Source organism: Chiloscyllium plagiosum, chromosome 3, assembly GCF_004010195.1.
Source record: "Chiloscyllium plagiosum isolate BGI_BamShark_2017 chromosome 3, ASM401019v2, whole genome shotgun sequence".
Lineage (NCBI taxonomy): Eukaryota > Metazoa > Chordata > Chondrichthyes > Orectolobiformes > Hemiscylliidae > Chiloscyllium > Chiloscyllium plagiosum.
In genome coordinates, this window is record NC_057712.1 from 40,630,650 (window position 1) to 40,645,473 (window position 14,824).

The following is a 14,824-nucleotide window of genomic DNA, read 5'->3' on the forward strand; positions in this document are numbered from 1 at the left end:
CCCCACCCTCCTCTAGCTTATCTCTCCACGCTTCAGGTTCTCTGCCTTTATTCCTGATGAAGGGCTTTTGCCCGAAACCGCCGATTTTCCTGTCCTCGGATGCTGCCTGAATTGCTGTGCTCTTCCAGCACCACTGATCCAGAATCCTACCCTATTAACCTGTCCAGCCATCTTCAGAAATCTGTTGTTAGGCACCCAAGAACTGTTTGTTCCTCTGAGCTTTTAGTGTTTTGCCATTCTTTGAGTACTCCTTGGTTTGTTAATTCTTCCTAAGTACACCACCTCACATTTGAGGGTTAATTTCCATCTGCCACTGATCTACCAATCTGACCAGCCTGCCTGTATCTCCCTGTAACATCAGATCTCCTTCCTCACTGTCAATTACCTGGCCAATCTTTGTGTCATCCAGAACTTAAATACCCTCTCTTTAACACCCCCTCCTTCTCATCTACATCATTTATGAATACCACAAACAATAAGGGATGCCTGTTGTAGCTACTGAAAGTTCCAGAGGATTACAAACCAGCCAATGCAACAACTTTTATTTAGAAAGGAAAAGAGACAAAATAACAAGTAACTATAGGTCAGTTAACTTAATATCTGCTATTGGGAAAATGTTAGAGACTATAATAAAGGATATAATAACAGCATTTGAAATACATAGTATGGTCAAGCAGTGTTAGTAGGGCTTCATAAAGGGGAAATCATGTCAGACAAATATATTGTTGTTTGAGAAGGTAACAAGCAGGATAGTTGAAGGGGAAGCAGTTGATGTAATATGTTTGAAAGTTTAGAAGGTGCTGGATAAGGTACCATATGTTAGTCTACTTAATAAAATAAGAGTCCATGGTAGTCTATTTGCATGGATTTGGCTTGACTAACTCAGAAGACCAGCGTTTGGATAAAAGGGGCATTCTCAGGATGACAACCTGTAACTAGAGGAGTGCCATAGTGATTAGTGCTGGGGCCACAGTTATTTACAACATGTATAAATAACTTGGATGAGGAAAGTGAGCTATCTAAGGCCAACTTTGGGGACAACACAAAAATAGGTCGGAAGAGAAGTGGTGAGGATGATTCAAAGAATCTGCAGAGGGAGAAAGACAGGTTAATCAAGTGGACAAAACTTGGCAGATGCAATATAATGTAGGAAAATGTGAGATTATGCACTTTGGCAGGAAGAATAAAGGTGCTGAATTTTATTTAAGTGGAGAATGACTGTAGAGGGATACAGCACAGAGGGATTTGGGGGTCCTCAAACACAAATCACAAAAAGCTAGCATAAAAGTTCAACAGATAATAGGAAAGGCAAGTGGAATATCAAAGGAAATAGTGTATAAAAATAGGGAAATCTTGCTGAAACGATACAAGGTACGAGGCAAAAGTTCCTGATGAAGGGCTTTTGCCTGAAACATCAATTTTCCTGCTCCTCGGATGCTGCTTGACCTGCTGTGCTTTTCCAGCACCACTCTAATATAAGGTACTAGTCAGTCTACAGCTAGATTACAGGAACGTTTTATGCTCCTCCTCTAAGGAAAGCTATACTGACAATGGAGGTAGTCGAGAGAAAGTTCTCTAGACTAATCGTATGTATGGAGGGACTGTCTAATGCGAAGAAGTTGGGTAAATGGGAATGCAATCTTTGGAGTTTTGAAGAATGAGGAAAAATATGAGAATCATAAGAGACTTGACAAGGTAGAAAGGTTGTTTCCTGTTGTCGAAGAGTCTAGACCAGGGGATGTGATCACAGAGTAACTGGTCATCCCATTTAAAACAGGGTTGAGGAGGAATTTCTTCTGAGGCTAGTGAATCTGTGGAATTCTTTACTGCAGAACGCTGTAGAGGCAGGGTTGTTAAGTCTATTTAAGATTGAAATAGATTTGTAATCAGGGCTATAGGGCAAAGGCAGGAAAGTGGAGTTGCTGATCATTGAATCTCATTGAATGGTAGAGCAGACTGTCTAGGCGTATTGGCTTACTCCTGCTATTATGTTCTTTTATGGACTAAATTGTTGTTGCACTTTGGAGCTTTATTTTTAAAATTCTCTGAATGCCTGATGTTTCTTTTCCTGTCTAGTTTCCTGCTTAAAGTGGTTGTTTGAGTTAGGTATATTTTTATTAGTGCTGTGTTACTTATGTGGATTTTCACCCAACATTGGGAATTGTGATCCTCCTGCTGATCATCTCGAATTCACTCCCTAACGTTGTCTCTCTTGTTCTCTAAATGTCACCTTTCACGGAACAATTGGTCATCCCTTGTTTAGTTTTCTTTGTTTGTCTTTGTTCCATATTTTTTCTATAAAGAAGGATTGTGGCTATATTGATGAAAATCATCATCCCTCTCCTGCACTCTAAATGTTGCCTCCTGTCTCAGGCTTCCTGCACAAGTGAGTCCTGTCTTTCCGATCCTGAAGTAGGGGTCAACTTCCCACTATTACAATATAGATAAACCTTCTGACCTGAGGACCAACCTTCCTTTGCTATGTTGCTGGTGCATGTGGTCCACATATACACTTCAATAGTGAATGGTATAGAGTGGCAGTATAAACCGCACTTGCTTACAAAGTTTGTCATGCTAGTTACCTTCCATTGAGTGATGTACAGCTTGCTTTGCTTACTTTTGTATGGACAAACATTTATTTTTAAAATTAAATTCACCTATATTAAATAAACCTGTAAATGTGTTCTTTTATTTCAGCTACATCAGGCTATACAAGATTATCCAGTTGTTCTACTGCCAAGCCATCGCAGCTACATAGACTTCCTCATGTTGTCATATATCATGTACAGTTATGACCTCTGCCTGCCAGTCATTGCTGCTGGAATGGGTAACTAACAGTTTTAATTCAGAAGCTAGGCATAATTAATTTAAATCCTGTTTACACAATGGAATATGATTCGACTTAAAATCTACTTTTATTCTGATCCTAACTTGTACTTGAGCAATAAGTTTGCTTCTTCCACAGATTTTATGGGAATGAAAATAGTTGGAGAGATGCTGCGAATGTCAGGTGCTTTTTTCATTCGCCGTTCATTTGGAGGAGACAAATTGTACTGGGCAGTTTTTTCTGAATATGTGAAAACTATTTTGCGGGTCAGTATTCTGTTTATCAGTGCATTAAATGGATGAATTGGTATTCTGTTAGATGTGTTGACATTGTTAACATCTTGGCAAAAGTGAGGACTGCAGATGCCGGAAACCAGAGTTTAGATCAGAGTGGTGCTGGAAAAGCACAGCAGGTCAGGAGCATTCGAAGAGCCGGTCTTGTTGAAACGGTTTTGAAGTTTATACCTAACTAACAACATTACTGCTGAAGACTGTTCAGTGATCTTATCCTCCTGTATTAACTTAAAACACTCATTAAAATGCAATAGAAGGCCACCTGGCCCAATTTGTGTGCTGGAGCAATCTGAAATGATTTCCACTGCCCGCTGTCCACATTTTGTTGCAACTTGATTTCACATTTTAACCACTTTTGCCATAAAAGAAACAATGGCTTCTACTTAATGTACACTCTGTGGCAAAACAGTTTATGCTCCAATATCCTTCTATGCAAATTGATTTTCCAAACAGTTTAGAAACATTTTAAATTGGTTATTTCTCTTGAATGAGTCGTTCCTGACCAAGTAATCTTAGTAATCACATCAAAAACATTTAGAATTAAAAAAAATGATTATTTCTTAACTTCAGTTGAACAACCTAAATATAATCATAAACAGTGCAGTAGTCTTCTTACTCTGCAGAACGAACAGAGCATTGTATTGTGTTATGTACTTTTGCTATGCATCAGTGACTGAAATAACTGGAAATTCATTTGCATTTGTCCAACACTAACCTGAAATAATCATTGAGAAAATTAGTTTACTCACAGCTTGTATTACATTTAGATATCTTTGGGTGCTTTACCTATTATAGATTAAAAAGAAAAGGAAGAGGGACAGTGGGACCAAATCATGTTGACAAGAAGAATCTTGTGTGTTTTGACGGCAGTGAGGCAAATGGCAAGGTGAAGAGGGGCTGGAGCTAAAGTACGTGAGGAAACCGCTGGGAAGGTCAGCATTAAAAGAGTTAGTGAAGTGTAGTCAGGAGATGTAAAGGTATATATTAAGATCATTGCTGCTGTCCAATGGGGTGTTGCTTACAGTGTCCTGGTGCTGTATGCAGAGCAAAAACCTGATTGTAATCTTTCATACACGAAGTAGCGCAGATGTAAATCAAGGAATTATGCATTCCAGGATTCAGGAAGATAAGGAATATTGAGGCTGGTGAGTAGTTGGAAATGCTACTTGAGGAGGACCTGGTAGCAATTTTTCCAATTTACAGTGGTAATGTTAATGAATAGAAACAAGTAGCTGGTATCAGTGATCAGAGCATACCAAAGGGAGACATTGACTGATCAGGAACTGGAGTTTGGTGGGTCCAGGGGGAGATGGGATAAAAACCATGGTACAGAGGAGATTGGGTGCCTGAAGAAAGCAGAGGCAGTTTAAATGTTAGGTTTCTTATACTTAACATCTGAGCAGAAGATGGAGGGTGCCTTTGAAAGGATTCAGAGGAGACTGTTTCTCATGGTGAAGAGAATTTAGAGTTTTTCATTTTCTGCAAAGTTATCCCTGAGCCATACAAGGACCTGGGTACAGAAATGGATGATTTATGAATAACAGGTGACTAAATTATTATCAGTTATATCATTCCAATAAATGTTAAAACCCAACTTTTCTACTCATGTGTATTCAACAGAAGAGGAGGCATTGTCTAAAAGTAGGGCCAGAATATTTAGGACAGTTGTTAGGAAGCACTTCTACACATAAAAAGGTTGTAAAGGTTTGGAACTCTCTTCTGGAACTGCAAACAGCAGTTGATGCTAGATCAGTTGTTAGTTTTAAATCAGAGATAGATTTCCTGTTATTATGATCTTGTAGGTATGGTGCCATGTTACTGTTTTGAAAATCTCATGCTTCAGGGTAAAGGAACATTTTAACTGCTTCTAAAAAATAGTTTATTGTGAGGTGGATAATTAAGCTGAATGAATAACGTGCATGTTTCTCACTATCACTAGAAAATTCTTCAATCTGCATGTATCCAATATAACACATGTTGTTTATTTAGCTCTGCCATTTAAAGCAAGCTCATTAATAGAACTGATGCAACATAGCAATTTAATCATGTAAGCCTTCACTCAGCAATCCGAATTACCATTATTAAACCTTGCTGAATGATAGCACTGGTCTTAGAATCATCACAAGACTGTTTGTGAAAGTGCAGAATTGCTGAAATAGTCCTACAGTGTTCATTGCCTAGTTTATAGTGTGAAAATTCCAGGTGTTACAAACATCTGGTCCAAATTGCCTTGTTAACTTCTGCTTAGTGTGTTAGAGAGGAAAAGTCTGTGAAGTCTTTTTTCCCCATCAATAATGTTATTTGATAAGTGATCATCATTTTTATATACCAGTGAAAGCTTGTGTATTAACTAAAAACTCGTTTTCAGAACGGTGACGCTCCAGTTGAATTTTTTGTGGAAGGGACTAGAAGCCGTACTGGAAAATCTCTGACTCCCAAATTAGGTGAGCTTGAGAGTATGTTTTTGAGGGGTTCAGAAGCTCCTTTGTCACTAAAATTCTCTGATCATGAAATCCTAAACTATTCAAGTCCAAAATGTTTTGTGTATAGTTTAGTTCTTTTTAACATCTGTTGTCTTTGTGTAGCTAACAGGAAAGGCCTATGATCACCTGTAACCATCTTCCACTTCCTTCAAGGACTCTGGTACCATGTGCGCCTGCTGTAATTCACAGTCCAAAATCACAGATGGCTGGTCATCCACAACACAAAATCTACAAATTAATGTGAATCAAGACCATAAATGTGAATTCCACTTTGTCGATGACCATAGTGGACTTTGAATTCATGACCTCTGAGTTACGAGTGCCAATCTAGCACCATTATGTTAATGTATCCCTTATAAAAACAATGTGTTTGAGGCAGCAAAGGGGTGTAACACAAACATTGCTTGCTAACAGACCCTCAGACACAACACAAAGTTGCCCAGGAATAAAGCAAAACTCACCAAACTATGGTTAACAGACATTTTCTGTTATATGATCATCGGATGAGATTCTCGTTTCACACAACACATCAGCCAGTCACAGTCCTGGCTGCACAGGCTTTTATCCCCTGAGATTTGGAGATTGTGTTATATCATTACAACAACATTGGAAATTAGCAAGTTTTGAGAAGATTAGTAGCTCAGGTTGAGGTTTTAGATGTAGGTTTGCTCGCTGAGCTGGAAGGTCTTTTCCAGATGTTTCGTCACCCTACTAGGTAACATCTTCAGTGGGCCTCAGGTGATGCACTGCTGAAAATTCCTGCTTTCTATTTGTATGTTTGGGTTTCTTTGGGTTGGTGATGTTATTCCCTGTGGTGAAGTCACTTCCCGTTCCTTTTCTCAGGGGGTGGTAGATGGGGTCTAACTCGATGTGTTTGTTGATAGAGTTCCGGTTGGAATGCCATGCTGCTAGGAATTCTCGTGCGTGTCTTTGTTTGGCTTGTCCTAGGATGGCTGTATTGTCTCAGTCGAAGTGGTATCCTTCCTCATCCGTATGTGAGGATACTAGTGACAGAGGGTCATGTCATGTCATGCCATGTCTTTTTGTGGCTGTCTTTTGTTGTTGTATCCTGGTGGCTAGTTTTCTGCCTGTTTGTCCAGTGTAGTGTTTGTTACAGTCCTAGCACGGTATTTTGTAAATGACATTAGTTTCGCTTGTTGTCTGTATAGGGTCTTTCAAGTTCATTAGTTGCTGTAGTCCCACCAACACACTAAAACAGGAAATTGTTCTGTGTATCAGACACAATCGGGTGCACCTTACACAACTGTCATAGTTAGCTTTTGGACTCTCTGTGGACTATGAATCAGTACACTTGGAGTAGTTTCATCTGAGAAGTAAGAGGAAGTTATGAAACTTTCAGTAAAGCATCACCACCTCACATATTCCTGCCACAATTCAACTAGGCAGGAGAGGTAGACAGATACAATGAGGGAAAAAAAGGGAAAGTGGGATTGGTGTTGGAGTAGAAAGAGAAGCAAAATGTAATGTATATTTGTCACTTAAAACTCAGTGTTCATGTTATAGCACAGAATCTTGCCAGAGACCAAACCAGTGCAGAAGTCATAGACTGCAAGCATATGGTATAGACTTTTCACCTTTTGTAGCCAGAGCAAGATAAAAGGATTGAAACAAAAACTATTATGTAAAATAATTTCTTACTATCTTAAACATATTATTGCCAACTACCAGAAATGTCACCTGAAACGTTAATTGTCAAACTGTGCTGCAAACAGATAAACTTGTAGTCACATCATCCAAATATAGGAAGAGTTGGTAAACTCCCATCTAGTACCAAAGTATGTTTGCACCACCGCACAGGTTTCTTCTTGGGTTCCAGCCTTGTATAGCTTTATTTAAACTACTGTCGCCTGTCCAGATTGAATTGTCTTGTCCAATTATTTTGAAGAGGCTGGTTGATAAAGCTAAGTATTAGGATAACCGGGATGAAGCACGAAATGCAGAAAATTAATGATCTCCAGTTATATGAAGTAATTTAAACAATAGAATTAGAAACTCTGCACTGAGGTATCCAAACTACAACCTGTGTACCCACAAACCAAGTCTAATCTGTCAAGCTCTGAGGGCTTATTTTCTTAGTTTGTGTCCTAGACCCATTGATTGAAGCTGCCCACATTTCTTTGGCTCCAGAAATGTCTAATTTCTCAGTTAAAAATCACACGACATCAGGTTATAGTCCAACAGGTTTATTTGGAAGCACTAGTTTTCGAGGTGCTGCCTTTTCATCAGTTGAGAAATTTTAATTCCTCAGACATGGTCAAGAGGTCAACGATTTCTACTGCAATTTCTTGCAAACCTCCCACAAACCTCCCAGTACTCAGTGATATGTAGCCAAGTGAACTGACCAAAACAAGTGTTTAGATATTCATGCTGGGTGGCTTATGGAACTGACTAAGGTAGAAATGGCTCCTAATTTTCTGTATGATACAAATACTGTTGCAATGATGGTAATGGAATGTTTTCTTTGTGTTCTATAGAATCACTCCTCATACTGAGAGATCTGGTTTTGGATCAATATTTATCACAACTAACTCCCTGAACCTAAGAAAATGAATCAATGTACCTATTAAATCAAACTGAAAAAGATAATGTTCTCTGAACATGATCTTGCAATCTCCCAAATAAGAAATTGTGATCATATAGCATCTTGCAGTTTCAGAATGTCCCAAAACAGTTGGAGTGTGATAGTTGCTAGGAAACATGATTGTCAGTTCCTGCACTGCAAGATTCTGGAAACAGCACAGAGATGATGACTAGATCATCTGGTTTAGAGATGTTGGTTATGAGGTAAATGTTAGTCAGGACACCAGAGATCAACTCCCCTATTCCTCTATAAAGATCTGTGGGAACTATTGTCTAGCTTTTGAGGCCAGACAGAGCCTCGTCTTAGTATCTTGTGAAAAAAGGACAGCAGCTCACTGCAGTATTTCCACTATGTGCAACCTGTGATCTGTGTCCAAATCTCTGGATTATTACTTGAATTTAGCACCTCCTGACTCAGGTGCTGAGAGTGCTTCCACTGGTGACACTTGCATAAAGGATTTTAAAATATTCTAAATACTTGCCAAAGTAAAGAACCAGTTTGTTTGAAACAAATTTTCAATACTATTGGCAATGCAATTTTGATTTCCTCAAATCTACGCCAGCCACACTGCAATTAAATCTAGCAGTTTTCAATCTGCAATGATGCTGACAATCTGAGTGATCTTGATTTTTTAGCAATCAATTTAGAATCCTGTGGGCATCACAAACTGCAGTTTTAGTACAACCACTGCAGGGTTATCTTTTAAAATGTCTGTTCTTCAACAGTAAAAGTTCACCATCGTGATGCTGAAGCATGGAATTCTGTACATTGCAAACAGCCAATTTTTCTGGTTTCATCCTGATTCTTTAATACCACAGCTTTATGAAACAACGACATTGTTTTATGACACACCCTATTGCAGAAGATAAATTGTCCATGTATATGCAAATACTTTATGCTTTGATTAATATTGCTGTCTTGTTTATATAGATTTGTAAAATGTTCTTTTTCATAGGACTTCTGAACATTGCTATTGAACCTTTTCTGATGGGGGAAGTTTTCGACATGTACTTAGTTCCCATAAGTATAAGTTATGACCGAATCCTGGAGGAATCCCTGTATGCACACGAGCTTCTAGGAGTACCAAAGCCAAAGGAATCGACTTCTGTGTGTATTGGTTTCTTGTTGTACTGTCGCATTTTAAAATTATTCTAATAATGACAAGATTACAAATAAGTAATCAAATTGGTTTTCTGTTTTAGGGTTTGTTGAAAGCCAGGAAGATTCTGAATGAAAACTTTGGAAGCATACATGTTTACTTTGGGCAGCCTGTGTCGGTGAGATCACTAGCAACTGGGACAGTTAAGAGATCTCAGTACAACTTGGTCCCTAGGTCAGTCACTAATACTTAGTAGGAGAAGAATAGTTAAAATGATGCCTTGTGATTTGTCCTTGTAGAATAAATAACTTATTTGTTGATAAATGTGAGCCAGACTGGAGATGAGCCTGAAAATTATGGAACAGTTGGCCTAATGTATAGTGGAGAAAAGACTGCAAAATGTTAAAAGGATAATTAGAAGGCATAGATTATAAGTAATTAGAATTAACTATGATAACATAAGGACTAAGAGTAAGAGTAGGCAATTCAGCCACTTGAACCTGCTCTACCATTTACTATAATCATAGCTGATCTCATCTTGGTCTCAACTCCACTTTCCAGTCCACTCCCCATAACCCTTTAACCCTTTACTACTTAAAAAGAATCTGTCTATCTCTTCAAATTTACTCCATGTACTGGCATCCATCATACTCTGGGGTAGTGAATTCCACAGATTCACAACCTTTGAGAGAAGTAGTTCCACCTCATCTGTTCTAAATTTGTCACTCGTAGAATCATACAGCACAGAAACAGACCTTTCAATCCAATCAGTCCATGCTAACCATAATCTCAAACTAAATTAGTTCCACCTGCCTGTGCTTGACCCATACCCCAAAACATTTATTGTTCATTTATTTATCTAAATTCTTTTAAAAGTTGTAACTGTATCTGCATCCACCACTTTCTCTGGAAGTTAGTTCCTCACATGAACTACTCCTTAGCCTAAAACTGTGACCCGTGACTCTGTCTGTTAGAGTAAGCAGCTGCCTTATGTCTACTTTGTCAATCCCCTTAAACATCTGAATACCTAAAACAGATTTCCTCTCATTCTTATAAACACTAGCAAGAATGAAACGAAGGTAACAATTCCCTCTTTGTTCCTACTCCACCCCAAAAAGTAAAGCCCAGGTGTAGCATGGGTAATGGGATCCCTGCTGGTTTAACACTGGATATAAGTCAGAGTAAATAGGATCTGTTTGTTTAATATAATTACTGATAGAACATGGTAAATAACATATTCAATGAAATTTATAACCTCTCAGCATTTGTGTGAACATAGCACATGTGTGCACTCATTTCTTTAGAGAATGTTTGTCTACTAAGTGTTTCTGTTTGATTCATTTTTTGTAGACTCCGGTTAATTAGTGTTAGAGAAAAGAAATGAGAGCTTGTATGAGAAAAGTGAATTAGTGTCATGTTGTGGCTGTACAGGGCATTGGTGAGACCACTTTTAGAATACTGCATACAATTCTGTTTGCCCTTCTATAGGAAGGACATTGTTAAATTTGGGAGGGTGCAGAAAACAAGGATGTTGCCAAGTCTGGAGGGTTTGAGTTCTAGGAAGAGGCAGAATAGGCTGGGGCTTTTTTCTCTGTAGCGTCAGAGGCTGAGGGGTGACTTTATAAGGGCTAATAAAATCATGAAGGGCACAGATAGGGTGAACAGACAAAGTCTTTTGCCTAGGCTGGGGGAGTCCAAAACTAGAGGATAAAGATTTAAGGGGGGGGGAGATTTACAAAGGACCTGAGGGGTAACCTTTTTACGCAGAGATTTATGCATGTATGGAATGAGCTGTCAGAGGAGGTATTGGAGGTGAGTACAACTTCAATATTTAAAAGACATCTGGATGGATATATGAATAAGAAGGGTTTGGAGAGATATGGACCATATGCTGGCAAATGGGACGAGGTCATATTGGGATGTCTGGTCACCGCTAATGAGTTGGACCAAAGTGTCGGTTTCTGTCCTGGATGACTCTGACTGTATGAGAATTCAGTGACAAAAGGCTGTTTGACACTAGCAAGTAAAACCTTTGACTGTGTGGTAATTTTGAAATTTATACAGGCATATACCTCGAAAACCATCTGGAGATGTACATAGGTTTCTTGATGCTGTAGGCCATAGAATGGTGATATTGCAGCAGAAAAACATGGTCATCAGTTCCTGGGCACTAATGGCTACAGTGATCATTCAAAACCTGCCCAGCATTGCTCTGCCAGATCTTACCAGACAGACACTGTGGCTCAAAGCAATTGCAGAAACATTTGGTGCATTTGTTGACTGGCCTGGTAAGTAATAAAAATGTATTTTAGAACTATCTATTCTTAAGATACCCTAAAGTTCTATCCATTTCTAACCTCTGCCTGATTCACCAAGTGTTTTGCAACAACTTTCAAATGCTTGTAAAAGAATCACTTTGCAAATACGTTGCCAAAATAAATGAGTAGCTTTTGATTTGGGTTTTAGTTGTGCAACTTCATCCCTTTATTCCTTTCAATGCAATGACTGCAGCCTTCTCATACTTTACCCAAGCAACGATCTGTAGAGTCTGGAAAATAGCTATTCAGTCATGTTATATTATGACCAAACCCTGGTCACGTCTTCACAAAAATCCACATTTACACTTTCCAAATGAGCTGCTAATGGTGATAAAGGAGCAGAAGAAATCACTGACCACATCTGCAAACCCCTCCTGCAAGGCACCACACTTACTCTCTTTGAATTACCTTGGGATGTTTCCCTAGATTGGAGATACTGTGAAAGTGGGAGAAAGTGAGGACTGCAGATGCTGGAGATCAGAGTTGAAAATGTGTTGCTGTAAAAACGCAGCAGGTCAGGCAGCATCCAAGGAGCAGGAGAATCGACGTTTCGGGTATGAGCCCTTCTTCAGGATACTGTGAAAGTGCCTATTATTGTTAGCTCTGTTGGCTGGATGGTTAGTTTGTGATCAGAGTGACCCCGATAGCACAGGTTCAATTTCTGTATCAGTTGAGATTACCACGAAGGTCCTGCCTTCTCAACCTTACCCCTTGCCTGAGGCAGTGACCCCAAGGTTAAGCTCACCACCAGTTATGTCTCTCTAATGAGAGAGCAGCAGTATGATCCTTTGTGACTATGGCAACTTTACTTTTACCTAAATATATTAGTTGGTAATATATTGGCTTGTAGAAAGTGAGGACTGCAGATGCTGGAGATCAGAGTCTTGAAACGTCGATTCTCCTGCTCCCTCGAATGCTGCCTGACCTGCTGTGTGTTTCCAGCACCACACTCTCGAATATATTGACTTGCACAAGGCAATGGATTACCAACTATATCCATTGCTATATCCATTGCAAATAAAGTTATCAAAGTAATTTTAACACAGTACAAATTCTTTGGTTTTACAAATCCTCAGTACCTTTAGTTGCTCCTCAGTTCAAGAATTATATCTGCTTATGGTAATGGGCCTACTGCTTGTGGTAATGGGCCTTCAGGTGATTGATCAGGCTGATTCCAGACCTACAGATCATTGGGCAGATGGGTCGAAACTTCCCTAAGGTCATTAGTACAATCTGGAGCCCAGGATTTGGCTCTATTTATTTCTCTGTCATTGCTATTCCTTATCATAAAGATGTTTGGACATGCTTCAAATGTTGTCATTTTGAATGTTGGTCACAGGCTCATCCCATCCATTAATGTTAGTGCTGCTACACTTCAAGGAGAGAGTCAGAATATCCTTGTAGCATCTTTGCCCTTCCCTGAGATGCTGGCCACTTGAGAGTTGAGAAAACAGGACCTGGCAGGGGAGAGATGCTTTTCTGCCATCCTGCCATAGTGTCCAGTCCACTGCAGTTGATTTTGCAGGAATTTTCCCTGAGTGATTATATGATTGACTTCAAACAGAACACTGGTTTGTTCAATCATTCTCTCACTGAATCTGGAGAAAGTAGTGGAGATACTGTTGCTGAAATTTCTCTAGTGCTATTATTTGATGCTGATATACAGTCTAGTATCATTGCCTCAGATTAAAATTAACAACTAATCAAGCATCAACTGTTTATGGACGAGAGTTCTAAATCTCTACCACCCTTTGTGTGTAGAAATACTTCCTAACATCTCTTAAACTGTATGGCCCTAAATTTTTAGACTATGCCCTGTAGTTCTAGAATGCCCAACCAGTGGAAATAGTTTCTTTATCTACCCTATTTTACTGTATTAATATCTCAAAGATTTCTATCATAGAAATATAGAACATGGCCACAGGCGTAGGCCATTCGACCTCTTAAGCCTGCTCTGCCATTCAATATGACCAGCACAGACCATCGAGCTCAATACCCTAATCCTGCCTTCCCCCATCCCTTGATTCCTTCAGCTACAAGACCTATACCTACCTCCTCCTTGAAAACACACAATATTTTGGTTTCAATCACTTCTTGTGATAGTTAATTCCGCAGACTCTCCACTCTTTTTATATGAAGAAATTCCACCTTGTCTCAGTCCTAAAAGGTTTACCTCCTTACCATGAATGAATTTTTTTAAAACCTTGGTTCTGGACTCCCTTGCCATCGGAAACATCCTTCCTGCATCTAACCTATTTAGTCCTATTAGAATGTTATAAGTATCTATGAGATCACCTCATTCTTCTAAACTGCAGTGAATACAATCCTAAATGACTTAATCTTTCCTCATACCTCAGCCCTACCATCCCAGGAATCAATTTGATAAGCCTTCACTGCAGGCCTTCTAAAGCAAGAACATCCTCCCTCAGATAAGGAGACTAAAGCTGCATACAATATTCCAGGTGTGGACTTACCAGCACCCTGTATAATTACAGCAAGACACCCTGTTCCTCAAATCATCTCGCTGAGAAGGTCAACATTTAGTTTGCTGCCTTTCTGCCTGCTGGCACCTGCATGTTTACTTTCAGTGACTGGTGCACAAGGATACCCTAGTCTCATTGACCATTCCCCTCTCAATTTACAGACATTTAAATAATAATCTGCCTTCCTATTTTTGATACCAAAGTGGATAAACACATTATACTGCATCTGCCATGCATTTTTCAACTCACTCAGCTTGTCCAAATCACACTGCAACATCTCTGCATCCTCCTCACAGCTCACCCTTCCCACCAGCTTAGTGTCATCTTCAAATTGAGAGATTCCCTCATCTAAATTATTAACATATGTTGTGAATAGCTGGGGTCCTAGTATTGATCCGTATAGTACCTATTAGTCACTGCCTGTCATTCAAAAAAAGGTCTATTTATTCCCGCTCTTTCCTGTCTGCTAACCAGTTGTCTATCCATTTCAATACAGTAGTCTTAATCCCACATACTTGAATTTAACACGTTAATCCCGAAAGAGAGACTTTGTCAAAAGATCACCCCTTTAATTTCTAAACTCTACACAAAATAGGTCTAATTTCTAATATCTCACCTCATAACTCAACCCCTCAAGTCTAAGTACCATTATTGTAAACCCATGTTGTATTCCTTTCAAGGCCAGTATATCCTTCCTAAGGTGTATATGCATCTGCTCA

The 14,824-nt window shown here is 39.2% G+C and overlaps 1 protein-coding gene across 4 annotated transcripts in view; it reads left to right on the top strand.

Moving 5' to 3' along the window:
* gnpat (glyceronephosphate O-acyltransferase) overlaps positions 1 to 14,824 on the top strand; it is a 76,799-nt gene that overhangs the window by 13,795 nt on the left and 48,180 nt on the right. For all 4 annotated transcript variants that reach the window (XM_043680861.1, XM_043680853.1, XM_043680837.1 and 1 more), the window contains 6 exons: positions 2,698 to 2,827; positions 2,966 to 3,093; positions 5,489 to 5,564; positions 9,161 to 9,312; positions 9,408 to 9,538; positions 11,369 to 11,592. In XM_043680861.1, the coding sequence (XP_043536796.1) occupies positions 2,698 to 2,827; positions 2,966 to 3,093; positions 5,489 to 5,564; positions 9,161 to 9,312; positions 9,408 to 9,538; positions 11,369 to 11,592 (841 nt within the window). The remainder of the gene's footprint in view (positions 1 to 2,697; positions 2,828 to 2,965; positions 3,094 to 5,488; positions 5,565 to 9,160; positions 9,313 to 9,407; positions 9,539 to 11,368; positions 11,593 to 14,824) is intronic.